The sequence below is a fragment of the Sapajus apella genome, unplaced genomic scaffold (genome assembly GCF_009761245.1).
Source record: "Sapajus apella isolate SASKATOON/1434 unplaced genomic scaffold, GSC_monkey_1.0 scaffold40, whole genome shotgun sequence".
Taxonomy (NCBI): Eukaryota; Metazoa; Chordata; class Mammalia; order Primates; family Cebidae; genus Sapajus; species Sapajus apella.
The window spans coordinates 1355838-1370550 of record NW_022436980.1 but is presented as its reverse complement, the minus strand read 5'-3'; the positions used below and the strand labels follow the sequence as shown (position 1 = coordinate 1370550).

Sequence of the window (14713 nt, the reverse complement as noted above, 5' to 3'; positions counted from 1 at the left end):
GGCACGCGCCACCATGCCCAGCTGATTTTTTGTATTTTTAGTAGAGATGGGGTTTCACCATGTTGACCGGGATGGTCTCGATCTCTTGACCTCGTGATCCACCCGCCTCGGCCTCCCAAAGTGCTGGGATTACAGGCGTGAGCCACTGCGTCTAAACATCATGTCATCTGCAAACAGAGACAACTTGATTTCCTCTTTAACCTATTTGAATACCCTTTCTTTCTTTCTGTTGCCAGACTGCCCTGGCCAGAACTTCCAATACTATGTTGAATAGGAGAGGTGAAAGAGGGAATCCTTGTCTTGTGCCGGTTTTCAAAGGGAATACTTGCAGTTTTTGCCCATTCAGTATGATATTGGCTGTGGGTTTGTCACAAATATCTCTTATTTTGAGATACATTCCATCAATATATAGTTTATTGAGAGTTTTAGCATGAAGCGTTGTTGAATTTTGTTGAAGGCCTTCTCTGCATCTATTGAGATAATCATGTAGTTTTTGTCTTTAGTTCTCTTTACGTGATGAATTATGTTTATTGATTTGTGTATGTTGAACCAGCCTTGCATCCCAGGGATGAAGCTGACTTGATCGTGATGGATAAGCTTCTTGATGTGCTGTTGGATTTGGTTTGCTAGTATTTTTGATTTTTGCATTATAGTTCATCAGCTATATTGGCCCAAAATTTTCTTTTATGGTTGTGTCTCTGCCAGGTTTTGGTATCAGGATGACGTTTGCCTCATAAAATGAGTTAGGGAGGATTCCCTCTTTTTGGATTGTTTGGAATAGTTTCAGAAGAAATGGTACCAGCTCTTCTTTGTACTTCTGGTAGAATTTGGCTGTGAAACCATCTAGTCCTAGACTTTTTTGGTTGGTAGGCTATTGATTGCTGCCTCAATTTCGGACCCTGTTATTGGTCTATTCAAGGATTCGATGACTTCTTGGTTTATTCTTGGGAGAGTGTAAATGTTCAGGAATTTATCCATTTCTTCTAGATTTTCTGGTTTATTTGTGTAGAGTTGTTTACAGTATCCTCTGATGGTAGTTTCTATTTCTATGGGATCAGTGGTGATATCACCTTTATCATTTTTTATTGCAGCTGTTTGATTCTTCTCTCTTTTCTTAATTAGTCCAGCTAGCAGTCTTACCTATTTTGTTGATCTTTTCAAAAAACCAGTTCCTGGATTCACCGATTTTTATGAAGAGTTTTTTGTGTGTCTCCTTCAGTTCTACTTGGATCTTAGTTATTTCTTGTCTTCTGCTGGTTTTTGAATTTTTTTGTTCTTGCTTCTCTAGTTCTTTTAATTGTGACATTACAATGTCAGTTTTAAATCTTTCTTGCTTTCTCTGTTGGGCATGCAGTGCTATAAATTTCCCTCTACACACTGCTTTAGATGTGTCCCAGAGGCTCTTGTATGTTGTGTCTTCATTCTCATTGGTTTCAAAGAACATCTTTATTTCTGCCTTCATTTTGTTATTTATCCAGTAGTCATTTAGAAGCAGGTTGTTCAGTTTCCAATGTAGTTGTGAGGTTTGAGTGAGTTTCTTAATCCTGAGGTCTAATTTGATTGTCCTGTGGTCTGACAGACTGTTATGATTTTCATTCTTTTGCACTTACTGAGGAGTGTTTTACTTCCAATTATGTGGTCAATTTTAGAACATGTGTGATGTGGTACTGAGAAGAATATATATTCTGTTGATTTGGGGTGGAGAGTTCTGTAGATGTCTACTAGGTCTGCTTGGTCCAGAGCTGAGTTCAAGTCCTGGATATCCTTGTTAATTTTCTGTTTTGTTGATCTGTCTAATATTGACAGTGGGGTGTTAAAGTCTCCCTCTATTATTGTGTGGGAGTCTAAGTCTCTTCGTAGGTCTCTAAGAACTTGCTTTACGAATCTGGGTGCTCCTGTATTGGGTGCATATATATTTAGGATAGTTAGCTCTTCTTGTTGCACTGATCCCTTTACCATTATGTAATGTCCTTGTTTCTCTTGATCTTTGATGGTTTAAAGTCTGTTTTATCAGACTATGATTGCAACTCCTACTTTTTTCTGCTTTCCATTTGCTTGGTAAATCTTCCTCCATTCCCTTTATTTTGAGCCTATGTGCGTCTCTGCATGTGACATGGGTCTCCCAAATACAGCACACTGATGGGTCTTGACTCTTCATCCAATTTGCCAGTCTGTGTCTTTTAATTGAGGCATTTAGCCCATTTACATTTAAGGTTAATACTGTTATGTGTAAATCTCATCCTGCCATTATGATGCTAACTGGTTATTTTGCCCATTAGTTGATGCAATTTCTTCCTAGCATTGATGGTTTTTACAATTTGGTACATTTTTGCAGTGGCTGGTACTGGTTGTTCCTTTTCATGTTTGATGCTTTGTTTAGGGGCTCTTGTATAGCAGGCCTGGTGGTGACAAAATCTCTAGGCATTTGTCTATAAAGGATTTTATTTCTCCTTAGCTTATGAAGCTTAGTTGGGCTGGCTATGAAATTCTGGGTTGGAAATTCTTTTCTCTAAGAATGCTGAATATTGGCCCCCACTCTCTTCTGGCTTGTAGGGTTTCTGCCAAGAGATCCACTGTGAATCTGATGGTCTTCCTTTGTGGGTAACTGGCCTTTCTTGTGGTTTCCCTTAGCATTTTTTCCTTCATTTCAACCTTGGTGAATCTGACAATTATGTGTCTTGGGGTTGCTCTTCTCAAGCATTATCTCTGTTGTGTTCTCTGTATTTCCTGAATTTGAATGCTGGCCTTCCATGCTAGGTTGGGGAAGTTCTCCTGGACAATACCCTGAAGAGTGTGTTTAACTTGGTTTCATTTTCCCCTTCACTTTCAGGTACACCAATCAAATGTAGATTTGGTCTTGTCACATAATCCCATATTTATAGAGGCTTTTTTCATCTCTTATCACTCTTTTTTCTCTAATCTTGTCTTCTTGCTTTATTTCAAGAAAACAATATTAGTGAAAAAAGATCAAGTTGATCTTCAGTCTCTGATTATCTTTCCTTCTGTTTGATGGATTTGGCTACTGAAACTTGTGTATGCTTCATAAAGTTCTTGTGCTGTGTTTTCCACACAAGTTTCAATTTATCAAACTCATTCTCCGTTCAGTTTTGTTCCCTTGCTGGTGAGGAGCTATGACCCCTTAAAAGAGAAGAGGCATTCTGGTTTTTGGAGTTTTCAGCCTTTTTGCACTAGTTTCTTCCTATCTTCGTGGGTTTATCTTCCTTTGGTCTTTGAGGTCAGTGACCTTTGGATGGGGTCACTGAGTGGATATCCTTTTTGCTGATGTTGAAATTATTTCTTTCTAAAGTTTGTTAGTTTTCCTTCTAACAGTCAGGGCCCTTTGCTACAGGTCTGCTGGAGTTTGCTGGAGGTCCACTCCAGACACTGCTTGCCTGGGAATCACCAGCAGAGACTGCAGAACAGCAAAGACTGCTGCCTGTTCCTTCTTCTGGTAGCTTCGTCTCAGAGGTATACCTGCCAGATGCCAGCCAGAGCTCTCCTGAAGTGTCTGTCGGCCCCTACTGGGAGGTGTCTCCTAGTCAGGAAACATGGAGGTCAGGGAGCCACTTGAGGAGGCAGTCTATCCCTTATCAGAGCTAGAAAGCTTTGTTGGAAAATCCGTTCCTCTCTTCAGAGCTGCCACGCAGGGACGTTTAAGTCTGCTGAACTGGTACCCACTACCTTTTCCCAAGTGTTCTGTCCCAGGAAGGTGGGGGCTTTATTTATATGTCCCTGATGGGCTACTATCTTTTTTCAAAGATGCTCTGCTCAGCAAGGACATCTAGTGAGACAGTGCCTGCAGCTGCTGAGGTGTGTTGGGCTCCCCCAGTTCAGATTTGCACGCAGCTTTGCTTACACCGTGGGGTTGAAACTGTCTACTTGAGCCTCAGCAATGCCAGAGGCCCCTCCCCACCACCGAGCTCAAATGACCCTGGTCGAGGTCAGACTGCTGTGTTGGTTGTGAGAATTTCAAGCCAGTAGATCTTTGCTTGCTGGTCTCCATGAGGGTGGGACTCGCTGAGCCAGACCACTTGGCTCCCTGGCTTCAGCCCCCTTTCCAGGGGAGTGAACAGTTCTGTCTTGGTGGCATTCCAGGTGCCAGCAAGACACCATGGGTATGGAGAAAAAAAAAAAAAAAAAAACTACTGTGGGTAGCATGGTTTCTGCCCAACAGCTGCCCAGTTTGTGCTGGAAACTCAGGGCCCTGGTGATTCTGTAGGTACTAGAGAGAATCTCCTGGTCTGTGGGTTGTGAAGACCATGGGAAAAGTGCAGTATCTGGGCTGGAGTGCAGGAAACAGTCCCTAATGGCTTCCCTTGGCTAGGAGAGGGAGTTCCCCAACCTCTTGCACTTCCTGGGTGAGGCAATGCCCCACCCTGCTTTGGCTTGCTCTCCTTGTGTTGCACCCACCGTCCAACCAGTCCCAATGAGATGAACCAGGTACCTCAGATGGAAATGTAGAAATGACCTGCCTTCTGAGTCAATCTTGCTGGGAACTGTGCACCGGAGCTGTTCCTATTCGGCCATCTTGTCCAGGGCTCAAAAAGTTTTTAACCTGTGTATTACTCACAGAACATACTCAACTCTCCCAGAAAAAGTAAAAAGCCATTATAAAGAAATGCAGTTGCCATCCTGGTAACATGTATATCAAACAAGTCCTTATCAGATGATGAAGTTCATAAATACAAAAGTTATTTGCATTTACTACTTTTATATCCTTCTCACAATCTAACATTTGTTATACAATAGGATTACAATAAAACTATGTAGAATGACTACATTAAGGAGATCAACTCGTAACTCATCAATTCCAGACACTGTTTTTATCTTTTCAGACCTTTAACAGATCTATGTCCCCAAAGAACAATGCCCAGAGCCAATAGATCTGGCCTCTGAAAGAGCTGTGGTTACATTAAAAAAAAAAATCATCCCTTTTCCCACAATGGGGAGAAGAGAGTGCTAGATCTCTCTCTCTGAATGCCAACTTAAGTATGTACAATGATATTATTTTCTATTTTAAAATACAGAATGCCAGATATCTAGCTCAAATATTTGCTGGCAAAAATACATTAAGTGCACATGGTTGTTTACTAAATAACTCTTTTTAATAGCAAAACCCAAAAAAACCTCAACAACAAAAAACAAAGGGAAAACAATATGTGGATTAATAGGTCAATGGATGAATAAACTAGAATACAGCCACAAGATGAAGTAACATGGTAGCCATAAAGAAGGTGATACACATACACACATGAAAACATGGACTGAACTCTATTTTTAACTGAAAAAAAGAGAAAAATGTGTACTTTATGTAACCATTTATATAAAAGAGGGTAAAAATGAATAATTTCAAGTTTGCTTATTTTTTAAAATGGTAGGATAAATTAAGAACATTTAAAAAAAAATACTGGTGAAGGAAAGGAACAGAACAGAGGGAACAGAGATAAAAGCTAACCTTCTTTGAACATACCTTGTTTTCTTGATCTTGCTTTGAACTATGTATATTTTACATTAATTTTAAAGTAAAATTTATTTTAAAATTTAGAAAACCACAATCTATAATAAAAGTTAACTGAAACAAACAAATGCTTAATGGAGCATAATCACACAGAGAGAAATTATTCAATTTTTTTGATATGGAGCCTCACTGCCACCCAGGCTGGAGTGCAGTGACACGATCTCGTCTTACTACAACCTTCGCTTCCCAGGTTCAAGTGAATTTCCTGCCTCAGCCTCCCGAGTAGCTAGGATTACAGGTGTGCTCTAGCAGGTCTAGCTAATTTTTGTATTTTTAGTAGAGGTGGGGTTTTGCCATGTTGGCCAGGCTGATCTCAAACTACTGACCTCAGGTGATCTGCATGTGTCAGCCTTCCAAAATGATGGATTACAGGCATGAGCCACCATGCCAGGCCTCAATGTTTCTTTAGAATAAAGAAATTTGACTGTTCATCCCTAATGGGATCTACTGGGTAAAATCAAGTTGTGATTGGATCTTAAATTATTTTTACCTGGTGGTAGCAGTGTTGGAATTGTTATTCTAAGATGGTTATGTAGGGTGCTGGGTAGAATAAGTTATTAATTATACTGCTATCATTGAGAAATAAAATTTTCAATGTAAGAGAAAGGAAATACAAATATAAGATTATTACAGTTAAGTAAAAATTCATCAATTTTATTTGAAAGCATCAATATGAACTCATGGTGTATTTATTTTTGGAAAAAAAGAAGATGGATTACATTGGAGAAAATTACCCATATATTTCCTAGCTCTGTTCACTAAAAAGACTCAGAAACAGTAACCAACCCTGTGACAATTAGCACCTCTAGCATCCAGACTGTGGTCTCTAAACACCACCTCCCACTCAAAGAACAAAATCTTCTTGAAGTAAACGCTGATTCTAAGTCTGGGAAATAAATGTGTAAGATGAACCTGGAATACTCTGTCATGTTAGAAAGCAAGAAAACTGTCAAATATTATTAAGGCACATGCAAGATACTTTAAAACAAACATCAAAACCCTCATTGTTACCTATGGAGGATGCTATGGAACTAATTATTATAAATTTTGGTAACTAAAGGAAAGGGATCAAATACATTTCCTGCCTTTCTTACAGAAACTATATCTAAGGGCACAAATAGGTCACATGGGAAAAATGCCTATGAAAGTATTCCAGCTTATAAATTAAGAAGGAATAATAACAGCAGAGTATCAACATTTTGTAACCTTTAATGAATTAACGGATTTAGGCAGTGACCATCAATGGCTACTAACATCAGGAAAAGAAAGATATTATGTTCTTCCTTCAGAAAGCACTCAACACTACAAATGAAGTAGTTTTGACTCCTACCAAAAATATATTTAATTATCAGTGACCTAATCATCAACTTGCAGGAAATACAGAAGAGGCACATACTAACTACACTACAGAAATTCGGCAAAATTCCAGACCAAGAAAGTATAGGTCAAATGATCTGGTTTCCTTAGCAACAAAGTTCAAGAGAGAGAAAAAGAGATTAAAAGAAACATTAGAAGCACATTAGCCAATCTTAATACATAAACCTTAACTGAATACCAATTCAAACAAAATAAACTTAAAAAAAAATTATGTTGGCCGGATGAGGTGGCTCATGCCTGTAATCCTAGCACTTTGGGAGGCCGAGGTGGGTGATTAACCTGAGGTTAGGAGTTAGAGACCAGTCTGGCAACATGGTCAAACCCCATCTCTAAAAAAAAGTTTTTTTTTTAATAAAAATAAATATTAAAAAATTATGTCACAGGCAAACATAAACTGGGTATTTGACAATAGTAATGAATTATTATTTATTTGCATAGGTATGAAAATGGTGTTTTAATTACTTTTTACAAAGAAGATTGTGGTCAGGAGCAGTGGTTCACGCCTGTAATCCCAGCACTTTGGGAAGCCGAGTGGCCGGATCACCTGAGGTCAGGAGTTCAAGACCAGCCTGGTCAACATAGTGAAACCAGGTCTCCACAAGAAACACAAAAATTAGCCAGGCATGGTGGCATCCGCCTATAATCCCAGCTACTTGGTAGACTGAGGCAGGAGAATCGCTTGAACCCAGAGGGCGGAGGCTGCAATGAGCTGAGATTGTGCCACTGCATGTGCCAGCCTGGGCAGCAGAATGAAACTTCTTCTCAAAAATAAATAAACAAATAAATAAGAACATCCATATCTCTACACACACACACACTCTCTCTCTCTGTAATGCTTACATGTGAAAATAAAAATATCTAGAATTTGCTTCAAAAAAGTAAAGGGAGTGCAGAGTAAAAAGTGGCATAGATAAAATAATTTTGGCTATGAATTGATAACTGTTGATGTTGTCTAATGGGTACATGGAGATTCACTGTTCTATTTTCTCTCCTTTTATATATGCTTGAAATCTCCAATAATAAAAACAAAAGTTCAGAATGAGTAAAGATCCTGAAATAAGCAAAATTTCTGTAGACAGGTATATGAACAGAAAATCATTTGACATAGCTTAAGAAGTAGTGGAAAATATGTACTGCATAACCAGGGATTAATACAGATCATAAAGAGATAAGCAAATTTGGAGAGTAGTTTCAACAGAGGTATCATTATACTCCTGTTGTTTCTGAGGAGATTCTGCCAATAAAAAAGAATATGACATTTCTAGCCTCTTAACTACTTCATAATACATATATTTTGTCTTGTTCTATAGTTACTTATGTCATTTTTTCTACTTATTAGAGGAATAAAATATTTTATTAGCTTCAGGTTATTCTGCAATAATTTACCATTTACTGGCTGAAGCAAAGAGGTAGAACAAAAAACTGGTTACTTTTAATCTATTATGAGGAGCTTCTATTACTTCTACGTTATAGCCTCCAAATGTTTTCTCATATGCTAAGCTCATCTTATAGGCCAAAATGCTATATTGTGGGCAGGAAAGAAAGAAGTACAATTTTACCAACATGAAAGCTAAGCAGAGAATGGATCAGTGAGTTATTTGGAAGGATATAACTAATTTTCAGCCTCAAAACTAGGTCTTCAGGAACCAAATCTAGGTTTCTTCTGCTTCATAAATGTGCTACCTCTCTGTACTAGCAATAAGAGACACAGAATAGGCAGAACCAGATCATTATAATGTAAACTAAGCAGCTCAAAAATTATTCTAGACTTAGTTCAAAGGAATGTACTGCGGTGCTAGTTATCTAAAATAGGACCTACTATTCTAAAACCTGAATAAAGTACTACAGTAAATTTGTAGTAGAAAACGGTTTCTTTTAGTCTCCTACTATTATCAGTTCAACTACAACCTCAACCAAGTTTTGATAAGCCCAAATAAAATTATACTGAAATCAGAATTTAATTCCATGTACTAACTTCATCAGGAATCCTGGACTCCTTGCCAAAGTGATCTAGCTAACAAAAGCCCTTAAAGAACTTCTATTATTATTATTACTATTTTTGAACTTATGCAAAATCTACCCAAAGAACTTCTATTATTAATGTTATTAACACCTACCAAAAATATATTTATCAATTATCTAATCACCAAGATGACAGAGAACATACTAACTACACTACAGAAATCCAGCAAAGTCCAAACCAAGAAAGTATAGGTCAAATGATCTGACTTCCTTAGCAATAAAGTTCACAAGAGAGAAAAAGAAAACCCATGGATTAAAGGCACATCAGCCAATAAAAGGTAATTCTTTTATTATTGTGAAGCTTAAATTTATAACAATTAAGACTTCCAAAACTCTAACCATAAGACATTTAGAGTCAATGCCATTTTATTTTCTAAAGTCATTTCCATAAAGGGTTAAATTTAGAAACTGTATTTAGATATCTGAACTTTCAAACTACTAGTTTTCACAACATCATAGTTAATAAAATAATCTGTTACTAATAATTAACTAAAACTTTAATAAAACTTATGCTAAATACCTAGCTATTCCAGCATGAGTTCTAGCAAATAAACAAGATGGCACTGATATTAGATACCAAAAAGTAAATAATGCCCAGTGCATATTTAAAACCACCAAAAGTTTAAGCTGCAACTACAGATACCAAGAAATATATAAATGGCATTTATGAACAAATGAACTTGAACATATTTATATTTTACAATTTTATATGATATGTTCCTATTTTATATGATATGTTCCTATGTGTCTGTGGCACAATAAAGATATCAGAAATTAAATAAAAATGTACTATGGCTAGCAGAAATAACATCTACAAATGTCTGTGAAAAATATTCATTGCAATTCACCAGAATATCTTTAATATCTGAGTTATGAAACTTTAAAAGGTTCACACTTCACGTTTTAAAACTGTACAAGGATTTAACAAAGTTCCAACAATACCTACACTACAGTTTTTCTCCCTGAGTATTAAATACAATAATATGGTTAAAACATGCAAGAGGCTCTCCCTGGTTCATAAAAAATGTTTTCTAAAATAAAAAATTGTTTTGTGTTTACATACCTTGACATAAATCACAGGGAGCGTCTGTTTGGCTCGACTATAGTGTCTGGCAACTCTGTATACTGTTTCCGGAACATAGTCCAGCACCAGATTAAGATAGACCTCATCTTTCTGAAAGAGTATATTAAAAAAAAAAACAAAAAACAAAACGGATTAGAAACTGGTCTTTAAATATTCAAATTAGAGTAAATTCTCTATACATTTACTTATGCGGATTTTTAAAGCATAATGTGTCAATTTTAATTATATAAAATTTCTTCAGAATATAACCATAATCATAAAAACAAATCAACCACACCTTTTTACTAATAATCCAATGACTAGTCATTTCAATATTGTTAAGATTCCCAATTAACCTTTAAATGATTATTTTGGTTACCATGATTTTAGAGGCTATCACCTATCATAAAATTTAGTATTTTCTAGGCGGATAATGTCCTCATATCCTATTAAGAAAAGTATCATCATAGCAGGGAGGGTATTAAATCTGAAACTAAGAAACATGAATTTCTAGCCCTAGCTCTGTTAGTTGGTGTGTGCAAGTCACTTGCATCTCTAGGCTTCAGTTTCTCCAACTACAATATGAAAAATCAGACTAGACAGTCCAAAATGTCTCTAACCACCACACGCAAAAAAAGATCTTATAGTTACCTGGTAGTATATAATTGATAAAAAAAACCACTTGTCTTCTATAATTAACTAAAATTTTAAAAAATAATCTATAAGGCAACATGTTACCATACTCACAAGCTTATTACAGGTCATATGTTTAAATATCCATGCTCAGCAGCATAAAGACATGAACCCAAGATCAGTGGAGAAAAAGAAAGGCATTCTAACTGAACACCAAGTAGGAAAGAGGAGTAGGGTACTCCCTTACCCTGTTCATGTGACCAGTATCAGGTAAACTGAAGCAGAAAACAAGGTTGAGAATCACCATGTTCAAGCAAAGAATTGGTTACTCAGTGGGAAACACTGCGGATAAACAAACTTTCACAATCTCCCAATTTGAAATAATCTTACCTACCAAACCGAAGTCAACAATTTCAATTTTCAGCATTTACTGAGCATTTTCCATATATCAATGGCCACAGCAGAGGATGTAAAAGTATAAAAGAGATGACATCTAAGAGTATAAAAGGAGCATTTCAGGCAAGGAAAGAAAACTATATTCAAAATGTAAGGTCATGTAAGAGTATAGCAGAGATCAGGAAATAGTGAAACATCACGCCATTGACTCTACTACCTTCTCACTACACTCCACACACTTATGTTCTCCTCTCTTCCCTCCTTACCCAGCTTAAATTCCATGATCCATCATTATCCTCTCTCTCTAACACAAGAGTCAACAAACAACAGAAATGGTCTGCTGCCTGTTTTTAAAAATAAACTTTTAATGGAACAGAGCTATGCCCATTCAGTTGTATATTGTCTACGGCTGCTTTTGGACTACAGTGACAGAACTGAGTAGTTGTGCCATAGACTATATAGCCCAGAAAGCCAAAAATATTTAAGAAATAGTTTATGGTTTTTCTACAACCCTAGTTGAATTAAGCTTTCTGCCCAGTCATGCCTATGACCAAAGAGCTGAACGTGGCTGCAAAGAAACCTCTAATTGTGCTGACTGGTCTCATGTTAACATCATCAACAAAATTCAATTTGTTGGGCAGGTGTGATGGCTTACATCTGTAATCCCAGCATTTTAGGAGGCTGAGGTGGGCAGATTGCTTGAGCTCACGAGTTTGAGACCAGCCTGGGCAAATGGCAAAACTCCATCTCTACAAAAAATACAAAAATTAGCTGGGTGTGGTGGTGTGCACCTATAGTGCCAGTTACTTGGGAGAAGGTGGGCGAATGGCTGGAGCCTGGGAGGCAAAGGTTGCAACAAGCCAAGATCATGCCATGCACTCCAGTCTGGCTGACAGAGCCATATCTTGTCTCAAAAAAAAAAAAAAAAAAAAAAAAAATCAATTTGTCCAGCAATATACACTCTCCTGGTCCATTCACTTTTTTAGACCACTTAATCTCCCTTTTTCTCCTCTTCAACCTCTAACAGCCCTTCTCTATCCTCAGCCTCAACACATGACCTTGCTTGCATCACCGCATGCACTCACCCACCAGCATCTATCTTCATATACTCTTACTTTACTTCTATAACTAGAGACAAGCTAACCCAGCTCCTTCCTAAGGCAAACACTGATACATGTTAAAACAAAAACTGTCCTGTACTATTTCTCCTACTCAAGGCCACTGCTCCAGAAATTTTTGTCTCTTTCTACATTAATTATTCCATGTAGAAACATTACAATCAGCACATAAACTTGCAATTATTTCTCCCTCTTAAAAAAAAATATATATATATATCGCTAACCACACTAATTACTACCATATTTTTGCCTCCTCTTATTAAGCTGACTTTTTCCAATTCCTCTCTCCTCCTATTCTAAAACTTTCTTCAACAGAATTTCACTACCACTATGCCAAAATTATTCCAGATCAACAATATCCTTGTTGCTAAATCCAAAGCCAATTTTCAGGCATCATCTTAACCTGCTCATCTATTTGACTTAGCACTACCATTTGGAACAGTCGATCATGTTCCTTTCACTGATGCACCTTCTTCACGTCACAGGACATTGTATTTTTATAGTTTTAATCCTACTCTACAAACAACTCTTTTTTTCCTCCATTTCTGCTTCCTCCTATTCTCCTTGATCTCTTAAAAATTGGAAGATCCACCTGGGCACAGTGGCTCACACCTGTAATCCCAGCACTTTGGGAGGCTAAGGTGGGCATATCACAAGGTCAGGAGTTTGAGATCAGCCTGGCCAATACGGTGAAACCCTGTCTCTACTAAAAGTACAAAAATTAGCTGGGCATGGTGGTGGGTGCCTCTGGCCCCAGGTACTCAGGAGGCTGAGGCAGGAGAATCCCTTAAACCCAGGAGGCGGAGGTTGTAGAGAGCCGAGATTGTGCCACTGCACTCCAGCCTAGGTGACAGAGCAAGACTCGGTCTAAAAAAAAAATCGGAATATACCTGGACTTAGTCCTCAGACCTCTTTTGCTCTTTAAAATCACTCCTCCTTGATAATCTTATCCAGTCTAATGGTTCAATACTACTATACACTGTTTATATATAAATAAATACACATATACTAGACCTCTGCCCTTAACTCTACACTAGAATATCCAACTGTGTATTTGGTATTTCTCAGGCTAAAAACCTTACAATCATCCTTAATCAACTCCCAGCCTCTTCTCTCTTACACTTACACACACACACCTATACCCACACATATACCCTCATATCCTTATGCCAGAAAATACGAATGGTTCCACCTTTACAAATTTATCCAGATCCAACCACTCATCATTTTCACTGCTAGAACCCTTGTCTAAGCCACTGTCATCTCTCACCTGGATTGCTGTAATATTCTCCTAAATAGGTTTATCTACTTCTATCCTTATTTCTTTCCAATTTACTACCAACTAAAATCAAGTTAAGCTAGACTGTATCTCTTCTACTCCACCTCATTGGTCTATAATGTACTACACACCCATCTCATTATTTCTGTCCTCTATTCTTCTACTCCACTGCTCTCCTCACTGCTTACTCTTCTCTAGCCAAGCTAGCCCCTGGCTGTTTCTTGAACACCTATGGTACATTTTCACATTCAGGAATTCTGAACTTCAAGGCTTCTAGTCCTTCAACCTAGAATGCTCTCCCCTAAGGTATGCTCAAAGCTCATTTGTCTCAACTTCTTCAAAATCTTTGGTTAAAGTGGTACCTTCTTAGCTGGCTTTCCTTAATCATTCCATTTAAAATTATAACCCACTCCTCCACCTCCACATCCCCCATCTGCCTTCCCCACTTTATAAATGAAACTTACCACTTTCTAACCCCATAGTTTATTTTATAGTATCTGCTTACCCTGACTAGACGAGGCTCCATGAGGGTAAAGGTTTTTGTCTGTTTTGTTCACTGCTCTATTTCCATGTAGAATAGTGCCTAGCACACAGTAGGTACTCAGTAAATATTCACTGACCAAATTAAGTTGAGGGGCAATGAGCATTTCTTTAAAATTTAGTATTATATATTTTACAATACATATGTATATAAATCATGTTGTACACTGTAAATATATATTTTTTATTTTTCAATTATATCAATAAAGCTTCAAGAAAAAAATTAGATTACAAACCAACAGGTCTGTTTTAACTCAAACAGTATTATGGAAAATGGGTATGGAGAGGAGGAGACTTGGCAAGATGAGAATGAAAGCAGGGTAAACAGCTGGAAACCTTCTACAAGAGTCCAAAGCCTGGATCAGAGAATAAGGCAATAGGGATATTTTTAAAAGCAGGAGAAAGGTAGGGTGGATATACTGGCTAGATGAACATCAGAGTAACAGAGAATCCAAGAAACAAAGAGATTGGGATTAATTTAACTGTTTTTAAGCTTGGGCAACTAAGGACATGATGAGACAGAGAAATCAAAAAGAGTAGAAAGGTTTGAAGGAAAAATTATTTGAGCTTTTACTTAATGAATATCAGAACACTCTGGGTAGCTATATTACACAGGTGGTTACAAACACAGGTCAAGGCAAAACTCAGGAAGCAAGAATGGAGTACAGCTTGAGATTCAGGCAATAGCTGGAGCCATGAGAATAGACTTGTTCACCTAAGAAGAACATGCAAAGTAGGAGAGTAGGGAAAGGACTGAGTATGAAATC

General features: G+C 37.5%; 1 protein-coding gene across 5 annotated transcripts in view; it reads right to left on the bottom strand.

Annotated features, from left to right (window-relative positions):
• The window catches only part of GSK3B (glycogen synthase kinase 3 beta), a 228474-nt gene that overhangs the window by 95210 nt on the left and 118551 nt on the right, over nucleotides 1-14713 (bottom strand). For 4 of the 5 annotated variants that reach the window (XM_032298954.1, XM_032298956.1, XM_032298957.1 and 1 more), the window contains exon 4: nucleotides 9981-10091. The exons of the other annotated variant lie outside the window; for it this stretch is intronic. In XM_032298954.1, coding sequence (XP_032154845.1) covers nucleotides 9981-10091 — 111 coding nt within the window. The remainder of the gene's footprint in view (nucleotides 1-9980; nucleotides 10092-14713) is intronic. 5 annotated transcript variants of the gene reach the window in all.